The following is a 24,259-nucleotide window of genomic DNA, read 5'->3' on the forward strand; positions in this document are numbered from 1 at the left end:
GATTGTGATTTTAAATCAACACATTCCTCCTTCTCACAGCGGTAGTTGAATAGTGTGGAAATAATGTGACACTTTCAATTGCATTCCTAAAACTTCTTAAAGTTAGTTATAACATCTTCTACTGCTAGATGGACATTCTAGAAGTATTTTGTAGCCAGTTTAGACAAAGAAGTCAATGGGTTTGGGGTGTACGTCTCCAATTTATGGATTTTTTAATTGTTTGGCTTGCTTCTTCCTCTCACCCTCCCTCCCTCTTTCTCCTTCCTTCCTTCTTTCCTTCTTCTCTTCCCTCCTTCCTTATTCCCTCCCTCTTTCTCCTCCCTCTTTCTTCTTTCCTTCCCTTCTTCCCTCTTTCTCCTTCCTTCCTTCTTTCCTCCCCCTTCCTTCCTTCCTTCCTTCCTTCCTAAAAACCCTGGCCTTTCAATCCAACCAGAGGCCGGCAAGCAAAAGCCAGACAAGAGAGCGCTCAGGAGACAAAATCCTCACTTTCTCAAGACTCAAGGCCACAGGCAAGCTCTTTCTTCTGCTCTGCACACAACCAAGGACTCTGAAGAAGAACAGAAATCACTCGTCACAACCCGACACCTCGATCTTCAAACACCAAACCCAAAACACACGTGGCACAAATAGTCTTCCACATCAGAACATCTGTACCCCCATGCTTTTAACTTTGATTTGAGTTTTGTTAGGTAAGTATGAACACATGGGGGTGGACAGGGGTTTAAAAATACCGTAAATGCGATCTTCTTCTATAAGGAAGAATAGCTGATAGATGATAGAGATAGGTAGGTGATAGGGACAGATAGACAAATAGATGGTAGAGATGGATAGATGACAGCAATAAATAAATGGACAGATGATAGATAGACAGAAATAGAATAGAATAGAATAGAATAGAATAGAATAGAATAGAATAGAATAGAATAGAATAGAATAGAATAGAATAGAATTTTTTATTGGCCAAGTGTGATTGGACACACAAGGAATTTGTCTTTGGTGCATATGCTCTAGGTGTACATAAAAGAAAAGATACATTCGCCAAGAATCATAAGGTACAACACTTAGTGATAGTCATAGGGAAACAGTCAATATAAGTCTTAAGGATACCAGCAACAAGGTTACAGTCATACAGTCATAAGTGGGAGGAGATGGGTGATAGGAACGATGAGAAGATTAATAGGTAGACAGACAGACGGTAGATAGATAGATGGATGGATGACAGAGGTAAATACATGGACAGATGATAGATAGAAATAGAGAGAGAGAGACAGACAAATAGATGGTAGAGATGGATGGATGACAGAGATAAACAGATAGGTAAGATAGACAGACAGATAGACAGACAAATAGATATGAGATAGATAGATAGATGGATGGATAGATAGATAGATAGATGATGGATATAGATGATAGACAGATAGATAGATGATGGATGAATGGATATAGATGATAGATAGATAGAGATCGATAGATGGATAGATGATGGATGGATGAATAGATATAGATGATAGATAGATAGATGATAAATGGATGAATGGATAGATATAGATGATAGATAGATAGATGATGGATGAATAGATAGATAGATGATGGATAAATGGATATAGATGATAGATAGATAGATAGATAGATAGATAGATAGATAGATGATGGATGGATGAATAGATATAGATGATAAATGATAGGTGATAGATAGATGATAAATGGATGAATGGATAGATATAGATGATAAATACAGACAGACGAGAGAGAGAGAGAGATCCAAGGGAATTAACACTCATAGTGCAAAATCCACGGATCTTCCTCCTTCCGGGGAGGAAGCCCCAGCACTGCTTAGGGAAATACAGTTGCAGAAAGCCGCCCCCTCCCCACCGTCCTCCCCAGAAGCCCCCCCCCCAAACTCAGCGCTTCCCTCCCCCGGCCCTTCTCCAAGCCTTTGCAAAAGGCCGAGGCATCATCCACCAACATGGCCTCTCCGGAGTCGGGGAGAGAAAGAGAGAGGCACCGGTGCAAGAGGGGAGCAGCCGCGGCGATCCCCGGCTGGGCTGATCGAATGGCGCCTCTTCCTCCTCCTCCGGGCGTGCTTACCCGGCTCGATCCGTGGAGGGAGGGAGGGAGCCCGGGGCAGGGAAAGGAGAAGGCAGGCCCTCTTCGGCCGGGGCCTTGCAGTTGAGAGCCGTTCCGGAGCAAGGGAAGAAAACATGGGCGGGCCAAGGCGGAGCTCCGGAGGGCAACGCGAGGCTTGCGGGGTCCGCCCCGGCCTCTTGTATCGGATGGGGCCGGTCGCCTCGCAAGAAGCAACGGGGGTTTAGGTGGGGAATCTTCTGCGTTCCGATTTCAGGAGATTTTTTTTCCCCCCATCCATGGGAACAGAAGTTGTGGGAGCTTCATCCCTGGAAGCTTTCAAGAAGATAACTGGATTGGCACCTGTCAGAAATGGTGCCTGGGGTGGGGTTGGGGGGGGTCGGACTAGATGACCTCCAAGGCCCCTTCCAACTCTTGTTGTTATTAGTTGGTCGGGAAAAGCACCTTTGGGACAATCATTAAACAGATTAACAAGATCTTTTTTTTTTTTTTTTTGGAAAGAATTTTTTTATTTTTAAAAAACAAAACAAAACGTAAAACATAAATCCATCATCCATACAATTGCAAACAGTCGGTTACAAATCTTTTGTGCCTCCTCACCATATTCATCACTATTTTTTTTTAATTTGATTATCTTTAATAATTATCTTTATTTAATTAATTTGATTAATTATCTAATTTCTCATATTACCAATCTAATAAGTATCTTTATAGCATAATCCTCATTAATCATTTAACTACGGCTTTCCCGTAGGGACCTTGGAGGCCATCTAGTCCAACCCCCTGCTCGAGCAGAGGAGGTCTTGTACCATTTCAGACAAAACGGTTGTCCAAGCTCTTCTTAAAAGTCCTTGTGCACCACCAGCGTGCCTACCGTCCCTGTTCTAATATTCCTTTTTACTTACTCTTTTCATGTGTTCAAATTATGTTTATACTTTTACCGGTTATCTTATGTATGCTTGACAAATAAATCTATCTTCATAGATAGATAGATAGATAGATAGATAGATAGATAGATAGATAGATAGATAGATAGCTTCTACATGAAACAGAGCCTGAAGATGATAGGGTTGTGAGCCTGTCGAAACGTTGCTTTAAGAAAAACTTTTAAAGTCACTGGTAGGATTTTAGCTGAGGTTTTAAAGGACCTTGCAGAGTGCTCTGTAAGGATTTTTAGAAGATTTTAAGATGGGATTTTAACCAGGATTTTAAATATTTTAACCAATTTATTTATAATGACGCGGGAAAACACCCGAGATTTTAATTTTTTGCATAGATAGATAGATAGATAGATAGATAGATAGATGATAGATAGATAGACAGATGATAGATAGATAGATAGATAGATAGATAGATAGATAGACAGACAGACACGTACTCATCATCCCAGTATTTATTCTGGGAAACTAGAAAGTTTCCCTTCTGAAATGCTTCCATTGCCCTGTCTCCTTCTATGAACTGAGGTAACTTTTAATTGCAGGTGATTTTCTGTTATTAAAAATCTGACTGTATGAGTTTCTATGTTAGCAAAAATATATCAAAGACATAATGCGGGAAGTCTTTTGACTTCATGACGGGACGCTGTTGGCAGCGTATCAGAGCCACCCTTCTCAAGAGTTTTTGGGACAAAGCTGTGGAGCTTGAGGTGAAGAAGCCCTGAAGTCAGCTGCGTACTGGTGATTCTTCAAACACCTCTTGGTGTTACACCTAACGTTAATTCTTTCTTGAGTTCTGTAATTAACATTTTAATGAAAGGGGAGCCTGGAATGAATGATGCAAAGCGAAGCATCCAATTTTGGGATTATTTATTTATTTACAGCATGCAGAATGACCCTAGAGCTGTCTCCGGGGTGGGCTTCAAAAATTTTAGCAAGGGGTTCTCTGCCTGGTTGCTGGGTGGGTGTGGCCATGGTGGGCGTGGCCTAGTCTGACTCCTGCACTATGGCGGGGGGGGGGTGAGGGGCTTTTTGCCCTCCCCAGGCTCCAGAGGGTTTTCTCGAGCCTCTGGGAGGGCGAAAACAGCCTCCCCAAGCTCCGGAGGCCCTCTGGAGGCCAGAAAGGGACCTGTTTCCAGCCTTCCAAAACTTCCGGTAGGCCTGTTTTTCGCTCTCCCCGATCCGATCATGCACGCCCTGCATTTACCTGCATCCAAAACAGGCCGCATGTGGACTCCTGGGAGGGGTGGGGTGGGCAGGGCGGGGCCAGCCAGGAGTGGGATTTGGGGGTTCTCCAAACTGCACAGAATCTTAGCTAGAGGTTCGCCCGAACCTCTGTGAACCCTCAGCAGCCCACCCCTGGCTGTCTCTGAGGGAGATGGGCAGTTAAGGCGTGAAAAATAAATAAAATACTGGCAGTTCTAGTCTTACGACCACAACTGAGTCCAAAAATTTATGTTGCTAAGTGAGGCAGTTGTTAAAAGAATGTTGCCCCATTTTACCACCTTTCTTGCTACAGTTGTTAAGTGAATCACAGCAGCTGTTAAGTTAGTAATGATTTCCCCCATAGACTTGGCTTGTTAGAAGGTCTCAAAAGCGGATCACGCGACCCCATGACACTGCAACCGTCATAAATATGAGTCAGTGGCCAAGCATCTGAATTTGGATCACATGATGCTCCAGGGGTTGTATGTGTGGAAAACGGTCATAAGTCGCTTTTTTCAGTGCTGCTGTAACTTTGAATAGTCAGTAAGTGAACCGTTGTAAGTCGAGGACTACCTGTAACCATATAAAACCTTACCCATCTGGCTTCTGGAAATTGTCTGACTGCCCTTGCCTATTATGGTAGTTATGTTATGAATGGAAAAATCATTGTATGGAAACCGTCCTTTAACAGTACACCAGGGGTGGGTTCTACTTACCTTTACTACCGGTTTGCAATGGGATTGTGCGCGTGTGCGAGCGATGGTCGCGCACGCGCCTTGCTTTTGCACATGCGCAGATCGCCGATGACATCATCCGGGGTGGTGGGCGGAGCCTCCCGCCGGTTTTACTACTGGTTCTTGCGAACCAGTCTGAACCGGGGACAACCCAACACTGCAGTACACATATGGTGCTCCTAACATTTTCAGATGTTTCCTCAAAGCCAAAACATTACCTTCCCCTGTTAGAAAATCATCCCCACTCTCGTATTTTATTATAGGGGTGTTGTCTAGTCCCCCAATAATCTCTTCCCTTATTCAGCTCCCTGGTATATTTTTTAAAGAAATGGTAAGCATTGAGAGTCAAAGGTTGCTTCTGCGTATGAGAAACAATCAATATTTTGTGAATAGGATTATGATCAAGATCAAGATCAAGAAGAGAAGAGAATTCTTTTATTGGCCAAGTGTGATTGGACACACAAGGAATTTGTCTTTGGTGCATATGTTCTCAGTGTACATAAGGAGAATAAAATACATTCATCAAGAATAAAAAGATACAATTCTTAGTGATAGTCAAGGTTACTAATAAAATATCAAATTGTACTAGGAAACCAATAAAAACAATATAATTGAAAGATAACAAGCAACGTGGTTATAGTCATAAGTGGGAAGAGATAGATACTAGTAAGGAAGAGAAGAATAATAGTAATACAGACTTAGTAAATTATTTGACTGTTGTGGGAATTAGTTTTTAAGCAGAGCGATGGCATTCAGGAAAGAAAACACATTTCAACTTATGCACAAAAGAAATCAAAGCTAAATTGGAAACAAAGTCAGGAACACTTGAATTTAGAGGACTGTCATGCATCCCATCTTCCACTGCCATAGGAAAATAACTTTTATCAAAGTTCAAAATCAAAAAGGAAACAAAAAAGTCCAAAACACCTCCTCACCGGAGGTTCCCATCCAGTTGAGCAGAGATTAAAATTAAGATTAACGCTAGACCAATAATCAAGAAGTAAACAATACTCCAATCAAGGAACTATCAACGCAGGCAAACAATCAAACAAACAGTAAAAAACAACCTAATCAAAGAATCACCAAGAACACACCCAACAATACTTGACAAGTTAGCCTCTTTTATATAAACAAGAGCAACCTCACTCACCTCTAGCACTGATGATGTTACTTAGTTAGGTCATGAAATGTCTGCACGAAACCCACCAAGGTCAGAGATTACCTAGGAGCCCACAACTTCTGACCTGAGTTGCATACCATGAAGCAGCTTTTTCATTTTCGTTTGGTTCTTCATTTGAAATGCAACAAGGCTGAGACTCCCTTAACTTTGTTGAGATATCAGGGTGTTGGGAAATCAGATCTACTTATGTCTTTGCAGCTGGCAGAGCTTGTCGATCGAAAGGTTGGCCATTCAGCGGTTCGAATCCCTAGTGTCACGTAACGGGGTGAACTCCCGTGACTTTTCCCAGCTTCTGCCAACCTAGCAGTTCGAAAGCACATAAAAAATGCAAGTAGAAAAATAGGGACCACCTTTGGTGGGAAGGGAACAGCGTTCCATGTGCACCTTTGGCGTTGAGTCATGCCTGCCACATGATCACGGAGACGTCTTCGGACAGCACTGGCTCTTCGGCTTTGAAACGGAGATGAGCACTGCCCCCTAGAGTCGGGAACGACTAGACATATGGGCGAGGGGAACCTTTACCTTTACCTATAGCTGGCAGAGTGAAGACAATCAGCAGTCGTATGTAATGGCCAGTCAAAAGTCATAAAAGATTGAGAAGCAGATCCCAAAGTAACCAACCTGATTTTTTTGGGTAGCAATTGTTAAATAAGTGCTGTGGTCATTAAGCAAGCACTAGGGTCACTAATAGGAAAGATGAGATAAGAAAGGCTGAGTGCCAAAGAATTGAGGCCTTTGAACTCTGGTGCTGGAGAAGACTCCTGCGAGTCCCTTGGACTGCAAGGCGATCCAACCGGTCAGTCCTAGAGGAGATCAACCCTGACTGCTCTTTAGAAGGCCAGATCCTGAAGATGAAACTCAAATACTTTGGCCACCTAAAGAGAAGGAAGGACTCCCTGGAGAAGAGCCTAATGCTGGGAACGATGGAGGGTAAAAGAAGAATGGGACAACAGAGAACGAGGTGGCTGGATGGAGTCACTGAAGCGGTCAACATGAGCTTAAATGGACTCCAGAGGATGGTAGAGGACAGGAAGGCCTGGAAGAAAGTTGTCCATGGGGTTGCGATGGGTCAGACATGACTTCACAACTAACAACAACAACAAAGGCTCACTACGCAAACACATTGTTCACGATGGGCTGGTTTTGCCAACCCCCCCCCCCCAAGAAGTAAATGTTGATTTTCAGCAAAACTATCATAAATAGATTTTATGTGACTGGCTGGCTGGGTGACCAATCCAATTCAGCTCACAGGATTGTTGTTGTGGGGAAAATAGGAAGAGGAAAGAGTATTAGGTATATTTGCCGCCTTGATATGCTTATAAAGTAATAAAGGTGAGATAAAAATCTAATTAAAAACAATATGAGCCTTAACTTTTCTTTCCAAGATCTTTTCCAGGTCCCCAGCAGGAAACTTCCCCAGCCCTATAATTCTTAATCTGCAGTGAATAATTCATCAATCATAAAATAATTCATATTTAAGTGACCTGGAAAAAGCACAAAAGGATAATACAGGTAGTCCTCAACTTACGACCACAGTTGAGCCGAAAGGTTTTGTTGCTAAGTGAGACAGTTGCCAAGTGAGTTTGGTCCCATTTTCAGGCCTTTTCTTGCCATAGTTGTTAAGCGAACCATTGCAGTTGTTAAGTTAGTAACTTGGTTGTTAAGTGAATTGGGCTTTCCCATTAAGTTTGCTTGTCAAAAGATTCGCAAAAGGGGATCACGTGACCCCGGGACATTGCAACCGTCATAAATATGGCTTAGGCCCGGGGTACTTGCAGGACCATCTCCAGCCGTTCTCCCATCGTCCTGTGCGCTCTCACAGAGTCGGCCTCCTCAGGGTGCCGTCGGCCAAACAATGTCGGCTGACGACCCCCAGGGGGAGGGCGTTCTCTGTGGGAGCCCCGACCCTCTGGAATGGATTGCCCACTGAGCTCAGGACAGCCCCCGACCTTCTTTCCTTCCGTCGCGAGCTGAAGACGTGGCTCTTCCGCCAATTAAACTGATCCGTTTGGGGGTACACTGGTATAATTTTAAATCGTTTTTAATTGGGTTACTGATTTTAATTTGGTATTGTATTGTGATTTGTATTGAAGTTGTCATTTTGTAAGCCGCCTTGAGTCCCTAGGGAGAAAGGCGGCATATAAATCGCAATAAATAAATAAATAAATAAATAAATAAATAAATAAATATGAGCCAGTTGCCAAGCATCTGAATTTTAATCCTGTGACCCTGGGGATGTTGAAACGGTCATAAAGTGTGAAAAACGGTCACAAGTCACTGTTTTCAGTACTGTTGTAACTTCAAGCGGTCACTAAATGAACTGTTGCAAAACAAGGATTTCCTGTAGCTGTTAAATTTTCCTGGTCCTCTTTTTGCAACATGTCCCCCGCATTTCCCGCCTAGCAGCCCAGATTGGAAAGTGATATGTCTATGTAATCCACACCAGTGTCACAAGCATCACAATCACAAAAAAAGGACTAGGGGGACACATGATAGCAGTATTCCAGTGCAGGTAGTCCTCGATTTATAACGGTTCATTTAGTGACCATTCAAAGTTACAACACTGTTGTACTGAAAAAAGCGACATGACTTTTTTCACACTTATGACTGTTGCAGCCTCCCCCTGGTCAAAGATATTTGGCAATAACTCATATTTATGACGGTTGCAGTGTCCTGGGGTCAGGTTTTTTGCGACTTTCTGACAAGCAAAGTCAACGGGGAAATCCAGATGCACTTAACCAATTTTAAATTGGGTTTTGATAGGGGTTTTAAAATGATTTTAGTTGGGTGTTTTCAATTCGGCCAATGATTGAATTATTTTAATTAAGTTTTTAAATTTTTGTTGTATATTGTTTTTACCATAGCTGTTCACCGCCCTGAATCCTTCGGGAGTAGGGCGGTATATAAATATAACAAACTAAACTAAACTAAACTAAACTAAACTAAACTAAACTAAACTAAACTAAACTAAACTAAACTAAACTAAACTAAACCGTGTGACAAACTTAACAAATGCAATGATTCACTTACCTTCTGGGGCAAGAAAAGTTGTAAAATAGGGCCAAACTCATTTAACAAATGTTTCACTTAGCAACATAAATTTTGTGCTCGACTGTGGTTGTCATTTGAGGATTACCAGTATTTGAGGGGCTGCCACAAAGAGGGAGGTCAACTTACTTTCCAAAGCACTAAAAGACAAGACAAAAACAACGGATGGAAACTAGTCAAGGAGAGAAGCAACCTGGAATTAAGGAGAAACTTCCTAACAGGGAGGGCAATTAACCAGTGGAACAGCTTGCCACCAGAAATTGCGGGTGCTTCATCACCGGAGGTTTTTTAAGAAGAGACTGGCGAGTCACTTATCTGAAATGGTATAGGTTCTCCTGTTTGAGCAGGGGGTTGGACTAGAAGATCTCCAAGGTCCCTTCCAAGCTCTATCCCAGAGGTCTTCAAACTTGGCAGCTTTAAGACATGTGGACTTCAACTCCCAGAATTCTCCAGCCAGCTATGCTGGCTGGAGAATTCTGGGAGTTGAAGTCCACATGTCTTAAAGCTGCCAAGTTTGAGGAACCTGCTCTATCCTGATTGATTGATTTTAAGGCTTTTAAGAAGACAGCTAGCTAACTACCTGACTGAAATGGTATAGGGTCACCTGCTTGAGCAGGGGGCTGGACTAGAAGACCTCCAAGGTCCCTTCCAAGCTCTATTCTGACTAATCAATGCACAGAGAATTGCTGCAAACATTGGACGGACCAGCTTAACCTGCCTCCGAGGGTGACGTCACCCCGCCTGCGCCTCGGGGAGGGGAGGGGGGGAGGAGGTAGGTAGTGGAAGGAAAGGCGTGGCTCCCTGAGGCTCGGCCCCCTCCGGTTACCTAGCGACCTCCCTCTCCGGCTCCGCCTCTCTCTCTCTCTCTCTCTCTCTCTCCTCACGGCGCGTCCCAACCGCGCAGGCGCGGCCGGGCGTGAGGCGGCCCCGCTGTTCCTCCTCGAGTTGGCGCCCGGCATCGGTGGCCGGAGTCGGAGGAGCCGGAGCGAGCTGCGCGTGTGGCTCCGGGCCAGGCCAGGTGGCCGGAGAGCGATGAGCTCCCGGAAAGGTACGGTTGGGAAAGCCGGCGAAGGGTTCCTCAAGTCCCCGGAGAGATGGGGGTGTGTGGGGGGGAGTATGGGGTGCGCGCGCAACTCTTGCATCGTCAAGCGGGCGCCCGCGTGCTCCCTTGCCTCCAATAATCTGCATTTTTGCATCTTTTTTTTCCCCCCTTCTCTTTTAACAGTGCTGGCCTTGCAGGCCCGGAGGCGCCGCCCCAAGCACCCCGCAGCACCCGGCAGGAAGGAGAAGCACCCACCCCATCACAAAAAGTGAGTATATGGACCGGTGTGTGGTTTTTTTGTGTTGTTTGTCCTTAGGTTGGGTGGGTGAATTATGGGTCTCTTTGGTGCATTTTGCAAGGCAAGAAACTTCTCCTCCTCTTTTCTCTTCCTCCCATCATCATCAGCTTTCACCCCTCCACCCCCCCATCTTTCCATGGGACGTTTTGTTCTTTGCAGGTGGGGATGCTGTTCGTTTTTTTCCACCCATGTTCAAGCCTCGTTTTGTGACCGTTGTAAAACGGGGCATCTTGCATCGGCTTTCCTTCTGTGGTTTTTTTTTTTTTTTGCAAGGAGTCTGACTCGGGTGCTGAAATTTCTTAGGTCTTTTCTTTCTTTCCTTTCCTGCATTTATTGCTGCATTTTATTTTATTTTTTAATTTATTTTATTGTTTATATTTATATACCGCCCTTCTCCCGAAGGACTCGGGGCGGTGAACAGCCAACAGATAAAACACAAGAAATAACAAAATTTAAAAACAAATTTAAATTTAAAAAAAGTCAGCGAAAAATTTTAGTTGATTTTATTGTTGTTTGCACATCGTCCGAGGAAATTAAATGCCGTTCTTTCGTGTGTACATTTTCATGGCAAAGATGAGCTGATCTTGATGTGCATTGTGTGAATGTATAACTCCCTAGAGCCGTCTCTGCCATTCCTGATACTGATTCTTTATGCCCTAAGCGTTTAATCTTCCTTCTCGGGACGGAGTCCAATGAACGCCTTCCGTATTTCGGCCTGAAAAAAAGCAGCACCACGAATGTTAGGTAGCCAGGGGGTTTAATTTGGGGGGGGGGAATAAATGGGAGCCAAGGGGATCTTGATCTGCTGATGCTGATCTCCAAAAATCTTGCCTCCAGATGTTGACGTGACTGGCCCTCGCTTCCTTGCTTCATTTAAGAGTGCTTGTTGTCAGAAATTGTTGATAACTGACTAGGCGGTGAAAGGAAGAATCAGTTTTAAGTTGTGCATCCTTTTTTTTTTTAAACAATTGTGAAGGGTTAGTGCGCTTTTTAAAGAGATGCCTTGTGGTCCGCTTGATTTAATGCTTTGTTTCCCAATATAGATTGAGATTTTCCAAATATATGATGCTCCCGCTTTAAGATGCTTTAATCCCAAGGTAGCTTTTATATTGAATTTATTTTGCATTGCTGCCAGGGATCTGGTTGTCCCTGAAGGGTTGTATCACTTAATGATTTTGGTGACATTATACGGTATGTATTGCTTGTTCCTCTTTAGGATGAAGGATTCAAGCTAGCTTTTTTTCTCGTTATGTTAGTTTTCAGGGTTCTTTCTCTCCAGTTCTTTCTCTGCCTACAGAGAAGCATTCGGTGACAGGAGCCTTTGCTGCAAATTGTAGCAATGTAGCTGCTAAATCAAACATTTTCAATTTTCAATTAGAGAATTTGTAATGATGAACATGAGATGAAGCACAAAAGATTTGTAACCGACCGACACACTACTTGTAATTGGAATGGATGATGGATGTTTTTATGTTTTGTTTTAAAAAATAAAAAACTTTAAAAAAAAACATTTTCAATTTCAGTTAGAACTAGGCTACAGGCTATTTTCTAGGTATTTTTAGGGAAATTGTATTGGCGGCTTTAGACTTTTATTAAATATCTTTGGCTTTTGTGTTTAGTGTTGTCCTTTTGTGCTCTCTTCCATGTTATTCGGTCATTTTTTTGAAGCTCAGTGTCATCACTTCAGTGTCTTGACATTGCTTATTAACTTATTTATTTATTGAATTAATGTCTGGCAGGGACTCCATAAAGGTAAACAATCCTAAGAAGTCAAAACTGGTTTTACTCATTAAGAGTGCATCTCAAGAAACAGAAATGCATCTAAGATAAATTAGATGGTATTTTTCGGGAAAACTCATTTCACAATTGCCAAAGTTCTGTTGACTCCAGATTTTAATATCCAGATTTTAATAGTGACCAAGAACATCTTACTTCAGAAGTTGAGGGCTGTTCCCTCGTGTGTGATCAATCCTTATAGTAAGTCAGATCTGGCCATAATGACAGGCTTGAGAACTGCCAAGTCTTTTGCTGCTTCTAAAAAATGCTAAAAGAATCCAACTGGTTTAGAACTGGCAACCAGATAGTTCCATCTGGATAAAAACATAAGAGGAAAAGTCATTGTTAACAAGGCTCTGGTTTGATATTTTCCCCGCTCCCCCTTCATAAACCACCTGGATTAGAATCACTGCCTGTTTTCTAGTGGCAAATTTGATTTTCATACTTATCTTCATGTACAGCACCTTATCTGGGTTTAGCTAAGCTGCCTGAGGCCTCGTTAGTATTTGGATATGAAATTGCCATGGGATACTTTGGCATTAGGCCAGATTGGGAAATAAAAATAAAATAAATTGAGAGGAAAACAACAGTCTTGTTTCCTACTGTAAGGAATTAAACCACACGGACATACCCACAAAGTATATAAAACCATGAGTAAGGTTTAATACTTCTGTTTGCTTTACAGTTGAGGATTATCCTTGATTACTCTTCCAGTGTAAGGGAAATTTGCACATTGGCTACTCCAAGACAATGTTCAATGCATCACGCCGCATCAGCTCATGAATAATATTTTAGCCATTCGTGTGTTTTTACTGCCTTCATTGATTTGAAGGTGGCCCTTGATTTAATATCCAGGAAATAGGAGTGGGACAAATTGATGACTATAATTATAGATCCCTGTTTACTTAGTCAAATTCTTAAGTTCCGTGACAATTATCATAAGCAGGTAAGATGTGCTACTTTTAGAGGTCTCCTCCCATCTTAAAATGAACCAGTTCTTGTTCCTTTTCTCTATACATGAGCTCCGTGTTAATACTGTCCAGAAGTGACTTTCATCCTTCGTATTGAGCGATAAATCCATATCCATTCTTTTCATTGACGATGGTGTGGATGCAGCTGTTTATTGTTGTTCCAAGTCAGCCTTCAGTTGAGCCTGTAAGCGGCAGCAAGATTTTGTAATGAATGAAAAATTGACATTAATTATTTGAAAACAAAAACGGTCTTTTTCACCAAGAACTTTCAGCTGCCCTTAGACCTGCCAAATCAATTGTATGTACGCTGAGCAAGTCATGAACTTTAGTTATGTAGTTTTATCCCAATCGTTAACTGCTGAGGAAAAAAAAAATCGCATTTAAGTACAGAAGTGTTTCCAGTGCTATAATTCAATTTCCTAGCTCCAGTGGCAACCTCTCTGTCCCCGATGCAGTAAAATTATTTAGGCCAAAGCGATGAATCTTCAGCTCAGGAGTGAAATCCAGCAGGTTCTGACAGGTTCTGGAGAACCGGTAGCGGAAATTTTGAGCAGTTCAGAGAACCGGTAGCGGAAATTTTGAGTAGTTCGGAGAACCAGCAAATACCACCTCTGGCTGGCCCCAGAGTGGGGTGGGAATGGAGATATTGCAATATCCTTCCCCCAGGAGTGGAGAGGGAATGGGGATTTTGCAGTATCCTTCCCCTGCCACGCCCACCAAGCCATACCCTCAGAACCATCATTACAGGTAGTCCTCGATTTACGACCTCAATTGAGCCCAACGTCTCTGTTGCTAAGTGAGTAGTCGGGTAAGTGAATTTGGTCCCATTTTACAACAGCTTTCTTGCCGCAGTTGTTAAGAGAATCATTGCCGTTGTTCGGTGAGTCACACGGTGGTTAAGTGAATCTGGCTTCCCCATTGACTTTGATGGTCAGATGGTCGCAAAAGAGGATCACATCAGAGGTGGTATTCAGACCGGTTTGCCCGAACCGGTAGCAGAAATCGCGGGTGGGCCACCTGCCCCAGCTCTACGCCATCCTATTTAGGCACATTTTTGAGGCCGGGCGCATGCGCGGAAGGCACGCGTGCGAGCAAAGTGCATGTGTGAACCGGGCACGCGCATTTTTCAGTGCCGTTGTAACTTTGAACGGTCACTAAATGAACGGTCGTAAGTCGAGGACTGCCTGTAAAGGGGGGAAAAGCATTATTTATTTATTTATTTATTTTATTTATTTGAATTTGTATACCGCCCTACTCCTGAAGGACTCAGGGCGGGGAACAGCCATAGAATAAAACATATAAATACAAAATTTAAAATAGATTAAAACGAATTAAATAATTTGGCTGAACAAATTTAAAACCCCCAATAATTTAAAACCAAATTTAAAATTTCCATTAAAAAGGGAAAGACTTAGGTCAGGCCGGCTTGATGAAATAGGAAAGTCTTGAGCGCGCGACGGAAGGTACGCAGGTCCGGGATCCTCCGTATCTCCGGGGGGAGCTCGTTCCAGATAGTAGGTGCCCCCACAGAGAAGGCTCTCCCCCTGGGGGCCGCCAGTCGACATTGTTTGGCCGATGGCACCCGGAGGAGCCCCTCTCTATGGGAGCGTACTGGTCGGTGGGAGGCTATTGGTGGTAGCAGGCGGTCCCGTAAATAACCAGGTCCTAAGCCATGGAGCGCTCTAAAGGTGATAACCAAAACCTTGAAGTGCACTCGGAAGACCACCGGGAGCCAGTGCAGCTATTAGAAACAACTCCATCCAATTTCTTACCAGTTTGTGCTATATGTTCCGTGCTTTGCGCCTAATTCATTTATTTATTCAGAAGATTTATACGGCCGCCCACTCACCCTTCGTGACTCTGGGCAGCTTGTAAAAGACCCGATGCTGTTTTTCGCTTAGAACTCAACCTTCCCTTTGTCGAAGCTCGTAGGAGCCCCTTCCAAGTAAAACATTGGTTCAAATTAGGCACCTCCGATAATTCTTGGCGCAGTTAATCCTGCCTGAGATGTTTATTTCCTGCGGGAGAAAAACCATGGCCTTGAATAATTATGACCTGCCAACCAGTTTTTGTTCAAGCTAGTTAAGAGAACTTTGCTAGAGATAGTGAGCCCTTGACCTGGATTGCAGGAATAAAGCTCTTTAATGGTAGATTTCTCGTTGCTTATCTTCGTAAGAGCCTACGCAGAAGAGTGTTTGAAATTGCGCAGACATATCTAGGAGAGTCACCCAATCTTCTTCATTTCTGATAAGGAAGCTTTGAAGTTTTAACTTTCCTGCGGGGTGATGTATTTCTCTCCAAATGATTAGTATTCGGTCTAATAACATCCTAGGTTCTTCTTTCTTTATTAAAAAAAAAAACACACACACCTCTTGCCCGGTCTTTTCGTTTGATATTTTGCTGTTTGATTATAAAAGTAACCTGTTACAAACGAAGCTGACTTTTGCATGTTATTTAATCCTTGACAGATGGTTTATTTTATTTTATTGGCTTATTTTGTCCCAGGCTTGTTTGACTTTCTTCATTTATAGCTTCTGAGTTTAATCAGAAAATTTTTCCTTTGTAGGGGAAGGTATGGCGAAATATTGGGGGCGGAGTTAAAAGAAGGATTAGCGTAGAATCCCTACGTAGCCACAAGCAAATTAAGTCCATTGAATTCCATTGACCTTATCTAACTCTTTTAAGTTAGGTTCCTGTGCATAGACTTTCAGAAAGGATTGGTTTAATTGGACCTTCACATGTGAATTTGATCTTTCGCACCTGATAACCTTATGCCCACTGAGCAAGGGCATAAGGCTGTCAGTCAGGCATGATGGTTTCAGTTATCTGCTTTAGGGGAAAAAGTAGGTCAACTGTTTTTTTCTCTTTTGAAATTTTGATGACGATTTAAAAACCTCTAAATGCACAAAAACGTATATATCATGTCCAGTTTAATGTAAAGGAGCATTTTAAATAAAAACAGTGTGGAGATTACATGCTGCAGCTATGATGACTTCAGCCACCAAAACATAGGTGTCAAAAGGGACTCCTTACGCACGGTCACTCACTTGTTACTTCTCGCCTGGACTACTGTAATGCTCTCTACATGGGGCTCCCCCTTGAGGAGCACCCGGAGGCTCCAACTGGTGCAGAATGCGGCCGCGCAGGGGATTATGGGAGCGGTGGGGCGCTCCCATGTGACACCTCTCCTGCGCGAGCTGCATTGGCTCCCAGTGGTCTTCTGGGTGCGCTTCAAGGTGTTGGTTACCACCTTTAAAGTGCTCCATGGCTTAGGGCCAGGGTACTTACGGGACCGCCTTCTGCCACCGATAACCTCCCACCGGCCAGTACGCTCCCACAGAGAGGGACTCCTCAGGGTGCCGCCGACCAGGCAATGTCGGCTGGCGACCCCCAGGGGGAGGGCCTTCTCTGTGGCAGTACCTGTCCTTTGGAACGACCTGCCCCCGGATATACGTAGGATCCCAGATCTCCGTGCTTTTCGCTGTGCCCTTAAAACTTTTTTATTTCATCAAGCTGGGCTGGCTTGACACCCCCCCCCCCTTAGATATTTTTAGATATTTTTAATTATAAATTGATTTTAGTTGGGGTCTTTTAAATTTTATATTGGGCCAAAACTTGTTTAATTCTTTTAAAATTAATCTTAAATTTTGCATGTGATGTTTTTATTCCTGGCTGTTCACCGCCCTGAGTCCAGTAGGAGAAGGGCGGTATAAAAATTAATAAAATAAAATAAAATAAAATAAAATAAAATAAAATAAATAAATAAATAAATAAATAAATAACATACATTTTTTTAAAAAAAATTGGTGTAGGGCCATGATGGCGAACCTATGGCACACGTGCCGGAAGTTTTTCCAGGCACACAAGTTGTCACCCAACTCACCTGCAGCTGTGCATGCATGTGTGCTCCAGCTAGTGTTTGGGCCTCCGCTGTGCATGCACGCAATTCAGGGGACCCAGCTGGTCATTGGAGCTCTCCTGAGCATGCACACATGTACTTGCATGCGCAGACGGCATTCACAAACGTACATTATGCATGGAAAAACCATGTATATGCGCAGATGGCGCGATTGTGCATGCAACGCACGGTGAGGCACACTTCGAAAGCTGTGCGCATGTGCAGATGGTGCAGTTGCATGCACAGCGCATGGGGGAGGAGCTGTGTGTTAGCACGGACGGGACGCAAGCGCGCCAAGCATGGACCTGTTCAGCACTCGGTGTAGGGTTTTGTGGATACCATAGAATTTAAAAGCATACTGTATGAAGAGTGAAGTATTCATACCACGAGCTAATATATTCATAAAATAGTTAAATATAGCTCACCATCTTTTTTTTTTTTTTTAAAAAAAGAAATCTAATTAGAATTACGTTGCCTTATACTGTATGCATAACTTGTTAAAGTTGAGGCTGAGGTTGAAAAATGAATTTTGTTTGGGTAATCCTGAAATTGAATAATATATTCTTTTCTGAATTGCACCTTGGCAGTTCTTATTTTTTTCCCCCCCAACTCTGAGAAGCTAATTATCTGAAACCGGATACGTTTCTCTGGATGTAAATTGTGTTTCCATTTAAAGAAGGAATTCGTTTTCCAGTCTGCACTTGATTCATATATTTTATTTTTGGAATTGCGCTCAACTAAACAGCCTAACCTGATTACATCTCTTGCTGCACTGTGCTATATATGAATGTCCTCTTCACTATTCTTTTGCATCGGCTGCTGGAAAGACATTTCCTGTGTAAATTTCTCGTTGCAAGCCAGAATTTTGATGACCCAGTCAAGAATCTACAAAGCTTTTTGCTATGTGGCTGCTTGAATAGTCTTTTAGTGCAAGTCTGAAATATTAACAAACAGCACGTTGGAATGCTCAGTTCCCCAACAAAATATATAAAATTTATCTAAAACACAAAACAATACAATTCATCAGCTGACTCGGCTAAACCTATGGGCAGGATCGTGCTGATGAGTTAACTCCTGCCTTTCTGACCAGCAGGTACCAACAAATCCTAGGAGATTGTGTCACAGAAAGGAAGAACAATGCTAAGAGTGTGGGTGTGTAAGCCTTACCACCAAAGCTCTGAATCAACATATATTTTACTAAAACAAAACTAGGAACTTAAATGTTCTGTGGAAGGATTTAGAATTACTGTACTCAGGGTGGATTTGATTTAAATTGAGTTGATTTAAATCACAATTTAAATCATGATTTAAATCACTAGTAAAAAGGCTTGATTTAAATCAACTTGATTTAAATCATAATTTTTAAAGAGCAACTGTCATCTGCTACTCCTTTGACCCACTGTTGACTCACCGATAGTCCCAGTGTTGCAGAATATACAGCCTCATGCTACATAACTACGCTCCATTTCATGCTGAATAAACTAAATTATTTATGTATCTTAAACAGAAAACTATGTTACGATAGATTTTTACCCCAAAAGTTTTTTATTAAAATAAATTCGATTTAAATAAAAAAAAATCCGATTTAAATCAAAAAAATCTGATTTTTTTTGATTTTTTTAAAAAAAATCATTGATTTTTATCCACCCTGACTGTACTCTATAGAACCTAAGGCTTAATATGTACCTCAGAATAGAATAGAATCGAATAGAATCATAGAATAGAATCATAGAATAGAATAGAATAGAAAATATGGAATGTAAGAATAAAATAGAATAGAAGAATATAATATATAGAAAGAGAATAGAAGAACAGAACAGAAAATATGGAATGGAAAAGAAAAGAATAGAAAAAATATGGAATGGAATAGAGTAGAATTTAGAATAGAATAGAATAGAATAGAATAGAATAGAATAGAATAGAATAGAATTTGAGTTGAGGAGTTGAGTTGAGTTGAGTTGAGTAGGGTAGAGTAGAATATTTTATTTGGCCAATATTTTATTTTATTTATTTATAATATTTATTTTATGCAGCAGAATATATCTGCTGAATAAAACTCCGCATTGGCGACAGGAAGGGCATCCAGCCAGTAAACACTCAGCTCCATTCAGTTGCCCCGACTCCACCCTGCAAGAGATTACGGGGTTTTTAAAAGAAGATGATGATGATGATGATGATGGGAGGGATGCCCAACGTAGAAAGCTACAACTAAAGTGTCCCTGGGACAGATTCTTTTTAAAGGCCTGCAATAAACTAGAATCTTCTACTGTCTCTAAAGCAATCAATCCTATATTTCTTAGGAAATTTTTCCAAGGTTCAATTGAAATTTTCTTCCCTACTTGCATCCACTTTAATTTTTTGCAGTTGCATGAATTATTGACTCGAATTCAGCACGTGAATGAAAATAGATCCTTTTTTCACATGTACTGCTCATTCTTCCCTCTTTCCACACCCATGAGAGCATGTAAATGAAGAAGAATAAAAGAATATATTCTTATAGTTTTATTTTATTTCTTGCCCTTGGGTTGGCTAAAATACAGGTAGTCCTCGACTTACGACCACCATTGAGCCCCAGATTTCCCTTGCTAAAAACAGGGCAGTTATTAAGTGTTAAGTTTTTGCCCCATTTTACGACCTTTCTTGCCCCAGTTGTTAAGTGAACCCCTGCAGTTATTAAGTTGCCAATACGGTGGTTAAGTGAATCTGGCTTCCCCATTGACTTTGCTTGTCAGAAGGACGCAAATCATGTGATCCCCAGCCACTGCAACCGTCATAAATAGGAGCCCGTGGCCAAGTTTCCAAATTTTAATGACGTGGGATGCTGGAAAGGGTGAAAAATGGTCATAAGTCACTGTTTTGCTGCTGTAACTTGGAACGGTCACTAAACGAATGGTTGTAAGTCAAGGACTACCTGTGTTTGTAAATCACGGTTGAACAGTGGGGTTTTCGGTGCTCTCTGAGCTTAGTTGTCTGATGGTGTTGCTTAGTTGGGTAATGAAATGTCTACAAGAAAACAATCAAACTCAGAGAGTACCAAGGACCCACCAGTAGTAATGAATTCTTTAGAATAAGATGCTACCAAGATAAGTTGTGTTGTTCTTTGCCATTCAATGCCAAATTCTGGAATGTTGCCTTCATTTGATAATAAGCCGAATAAACTGAGCTTAAACAAGCTGAAACAGAATTGCGGTTGGTCAATAGAAGTTAGCAAAGCTTGCATCACTAGAAACTGGGACAGCTTTGCTGCTTGTTGGTGCATGATAACAAATATATGCGGGTGAAGAAGGAGAGTGCAAAAGCTGGCTTAAAACTCAACATTAAGAAAACTAAGAGCAATGGCATCCGGCCTTCTCAATTCCCGGCAAATAGATAGGGAAGAAACGGAGGTAGTGACAGATTTTATTTTCCTGGGCTCCAGGATCACCGCAGATGGGGACTGCAGCCAAGAAATTAAAAGACGCTTGCTCCTGGGGAGGAAAGTTGTGGCAAACCTAGACAGCATACTAAAAAGCAGAGACATCACCCTGCCAACAAAAGAGCGTACAGTCAGGGCTACGGTTTTCCCAGTGGATGGCTGTGGAAGTTGGACCTTAAGGAAGGCTGAGCGCCAAAGAATTGAGGCCTTTGAACTCTGGTGCTGGAGAAGATTCCTGCAAGTCCCTTGGACTGCAAGGCGATCCAACTGGTCAGTGCTAGAGGGGATCAACCCTGACTGCTCTTTAGAAGGCCAGATCCTGAAGATGAAACTCAAACACTTTGGCCACCTAATGAGAAGGAAGGACTCACTAGAGAAGAGCCTAATGCTGGGAACGATTGAGGGCAAAAGAAGAAGGGAACGGCAGAGAACGAGGTGGCTGGATGGAGTCACTGAAGCAGTCGGCATGAGCTTAAATGGACTCCGGAGGATGGTAGAGGACAGGAAGGCCTGGAGGAACGTTGTCCATGGGGTTGCGATGGGTCGGACACAACTTCGCAACTAACAACAACAACAAACATATATATATATATATATATATATATATATATATATATATAGAGAGAGAGAGAGAGAGAGAGAGAGAGAGAGAGAGAGAGAGAGAGAGAGAGAGAGAGGAGAGAGAGGGAGAGAGGTAGGGAGGGAGAGACTGAGACTGACTGACTTTTATATCATTATATATCATTAATTAAAAATACTAGTTTATTCTCAGTTGGCCAGCTAAATTGTTTTTGTGCTGGCAGTGGAATAGCTGCCTTCCTTTTGTGGTTTCCCAAAAAAAAAGGAAGTGGTCAGTCTGAATAGTTGCATTATTAAAATGTCATTACCTCATTTATGTGTGCTCCACCCATTGTTTACTATAATAATAAGTATTACTTCAGAAAGATTCGATGGACACATTAATTTTTTTTTTAATTGGTATTTTGCAAACTCAGGCGGCTAACATATTTGAGATATTTAGCTGTGGCTGTTAAATACACACAAGATTTGTTATCCGAGCTTGGAATTTTACCTAAGCATGTTTCATTCCACATTATTTCAAGTATTTTGTCTTAAGGAACAGCCCTAAGAGGTTTTTCTGGCCTAATAAGGAGCCCTGGTGGTGCAGCGGACTAAAGTGCTGTTAAGTAGCACTTAGCTGCCAGCTGCCTGCAATTACTGCGAGTTCAAATCTCACCAGGCTCAAGGTTGACTCAGCCTTCCATCCTTCCGAGGTAGGTAAAATGAGGACCCGGATTGTGGGGGGCAATAAGCTGACTTTGTATAAAAAAGAACACCGCTTGGGGGGGCCCAAAAACCCTACTAAGCAGATATATACAAAAGTATGAAGGCTACTGCTTAACACATTGTAAGCCGTCCTGAGTCTCCGGAGAAGGGCGGCATATAAATCAAACCAATAAACAAACAAACAAACAAACAAACAAACAAATAAATAAATATTTAATTTTGTGACCCATAAGTGTAGTTGTTGTATTCATTGGTGTTAAGGGCTGTATATCTCTCAATCAATACAAAAAATTGACTTAAGGAAATTATTTTTTATTGAACTTTTCCATATCCATCAAGGAAAGCAAACAGAATAGAATAGAATAGAATTCTTTATGGGCCAAGTGTGATTGGATACACAAGGAATTTGTCTTGGTGCATACGCTCTCAGAGTACATAAAAGAAAAGATACATTTGTCAAGAATCATAAGGTACAACACTTAATGATAGTCATAGGGAACAAATAAGCAATCAAATCATATTAGGAAACAGTCAATATAAATCTTAGGGATACTAGCAACAAGGTTACAGTCATACAGTCATAAGTGGGAGGAGATGGGTGATAGGAACGATGAGAAGATTAATAGTAATGCAGTAACTAGTTTAGTAAATAGCCATATATTTTCAACATTGCTTCAAAGTGTTTAAACTTGGATATCTGTAACAAACCATTGATAGAATTGATGTATTCATTGGTTTTGAGGGCTGTATATCTCCCAATCGATACAAAAATTGACTTAAGGGAATTCTTTTTTTTATTTAACTTTTCTGTATCGATCAAGGAAAACAAACAGAAATAAGCACATATTTGCAACATTGCTTGCGAAGTGTTTAAACTTGGATATCTAGAACAAAACGTTGATAGGACTGATATCCCCCGGGCCAATTTTTCTGAAGTTAGGATGAACAAAATTACAGATGAGAGAGATATAAAGAAATCACCCACTTTTGAAACGTTTCAGGTTTTGTTCTTTCGAAACATGAATCGCTCACGCTTTTTTCCATTGTAACTTTGTAAAGGGAGGCGGTTTTATTTTGGTGTTCCAGGTTTTCCATTTCATCTACAACTGCGAAAGACTTTCAAAACAATTCTTTGACAGAAATGGAGGCTTTGGTAAGTTAGAGCAGCGCATAAAAACAAGCAGGACAAAATGTTCTAAGGATTTTCATGCTGGGCAACCATTACAGAAATCTCAGGGCTGCCAAATCCCCATTTTTTTCCTCTTTTTCGTGTCTTTGGCAAGCCATGCCTTGCTAAACCACGTTGTGCTTGTGTCCCATAGTTGATCGTTGGTTCCAAATGAAAGTTTCTTATATACTTCCAGATGTTTGGTAATTCCAGAAAAGTAACTCCAGAAAAAGGGAATTAAATCTACTTGGGGTTTGGGCAGTTCGTTTGTTTTTTTGTGTCAGAAACATCACAATTAAAATAAGGGCATACTATACAGGTAGTCTTTGACTTGCAACAGTTCATTCAGTGACCGTTCCAAGTTACGACCTCACGACAGTTTTTCAGACTTATGACCATTGCAGCAGCCAGCTGATTTACATTAAGAAGCTTGACAACTGAATTTACATTTATGACGGTTGCAATGTCCCGGGATCATGTGATCCCCTTTTGTGACCTTCTGACAAGCCAAGTGGATTGGGAGGGGGAAACCAGATTCACTTAAAACAACCGAGTTACTAATTTAACAACTGCTGTTATTCACTTAACCGTAAACGTGGCAAGAAAAGTCACAAAACGGGGCAAAACTCACTGAACGAATTTCTCACTTAACAACATAAATTTGGGCCTCAATTGCGGTCGTACCTTAAGGACTACCTGTACAATGTAAAACTTAAAAAATGTAAAATACAAGGTTAAAAGACAGGTAGTCCTCAACTTATTATTAACATTGTTTTGACATTCTGTGGTGATAAATACTGCAGAGAATCCTCTGGTGGTGATGAATGGATGTAGAGCAGGGGTGTCAAACTCAAGGTTTGGGGGCCAGATCTGGCCCGCGGGGTGCTTAGATTTGGCCCGCGGGGCTGGCCTGGAAACTTTGAAGAACTGGCCCGCAGTGCCTCTGCCAGCAAAAATGGAGCTGGGGGGGGGACGGCCTTCTGCAGCGCTCTGTCAGCAAAAATCGAACTTGGGAACTCCGTTTTCGGTTGCGACAGCCTCCTGCAGTGGTCTGTCAGTAAAAACGGAGCTCGGGAAGGCCGCACGCCATATTCCCAAACTCCATTTTCCCTGGCAGACTGCTGCAGGAGGCGTCGCAACCGAAAACGGAGCTCGGGGTCTCATTGCCCTGGAAGCTTGAGGGCCAGGCTGGGCACTTGCCCTCTGCTGTCTAGGG

At 42.1% G+C, this 24,259-nt stretch overlaps 2 protein-coding genes across 7 annotated transcripts in view; one reads left to right on the forward strand and one right to left on the reverse strand.

The window, feature by feature from the left end:
- PUS7 (pseudouridine synthase 7) overlaps nucleotides 1-2,171 on the reverse strand; it is a 30,788-nt gene extending 28,617 nt beyond the window's left edge. Inside the window, exon 1 of one of the 2 annotated variants that reach the window (XM_070947313.1) lies at nucleotides 2,089-2,171. The gene's annotated coding sequence lies outside the window, so the exon portion shown is untranslated. Of the gene's footprint in view, nucleotides 1-486; nucleotides 506-2,088 lie in introns of those variants that run through there. The other variant, XM_070947314.1, reaches the window with a different exon arrangement.
- A 7,972-nt stretch (nucleotides 2,172-10,143) lies between these two features.
- Nucleotides 10,144-24,259, forward strand: part of SRPK2 (SRSF protein kinase 2) — a 142,398-nt gene continuing 128,282 nt past the window's right edge. For all 5 annotated transcript variants that reach the window (XM_070947977.1, XM_070947978.1, XM_070947979.1 and 2 more), the window contains exons 1-2: nucleotides 10,144-10,236; nucleotides 10,414-10,498. In XM_070947977.1, the coding sequence (XP_070804078.1) occupies nucleotides 10,221-10,236; nucleotides 10,414-10,498 (101 nt within the window). In that variant the 5' untranslated portion in view covers nucleotides 10,144-10,220. The remainder of the gene's footprint in view (nucleotides 10,237-10,413; nucleotides 10,499-24,259) is intronic.

This window comes from Pituophis catenifer, unplaced genomic scaffold, assembly GCF_029215685.1.
Source record: "Pituophis catenifer annectens isolate HBS135680 unplaced genomic scaffold, rPitCat1.0.hap2 SCAF_7, whole genome shotgun sequence".
In the NCBI taxonomy this organism is placed as follows: domain Eukaryota; kingdom Metazoa; phylum Chordata; class Lepidosauria; order Squamata; family Colubridae; genus Pituophis; species Pituophis catenifer.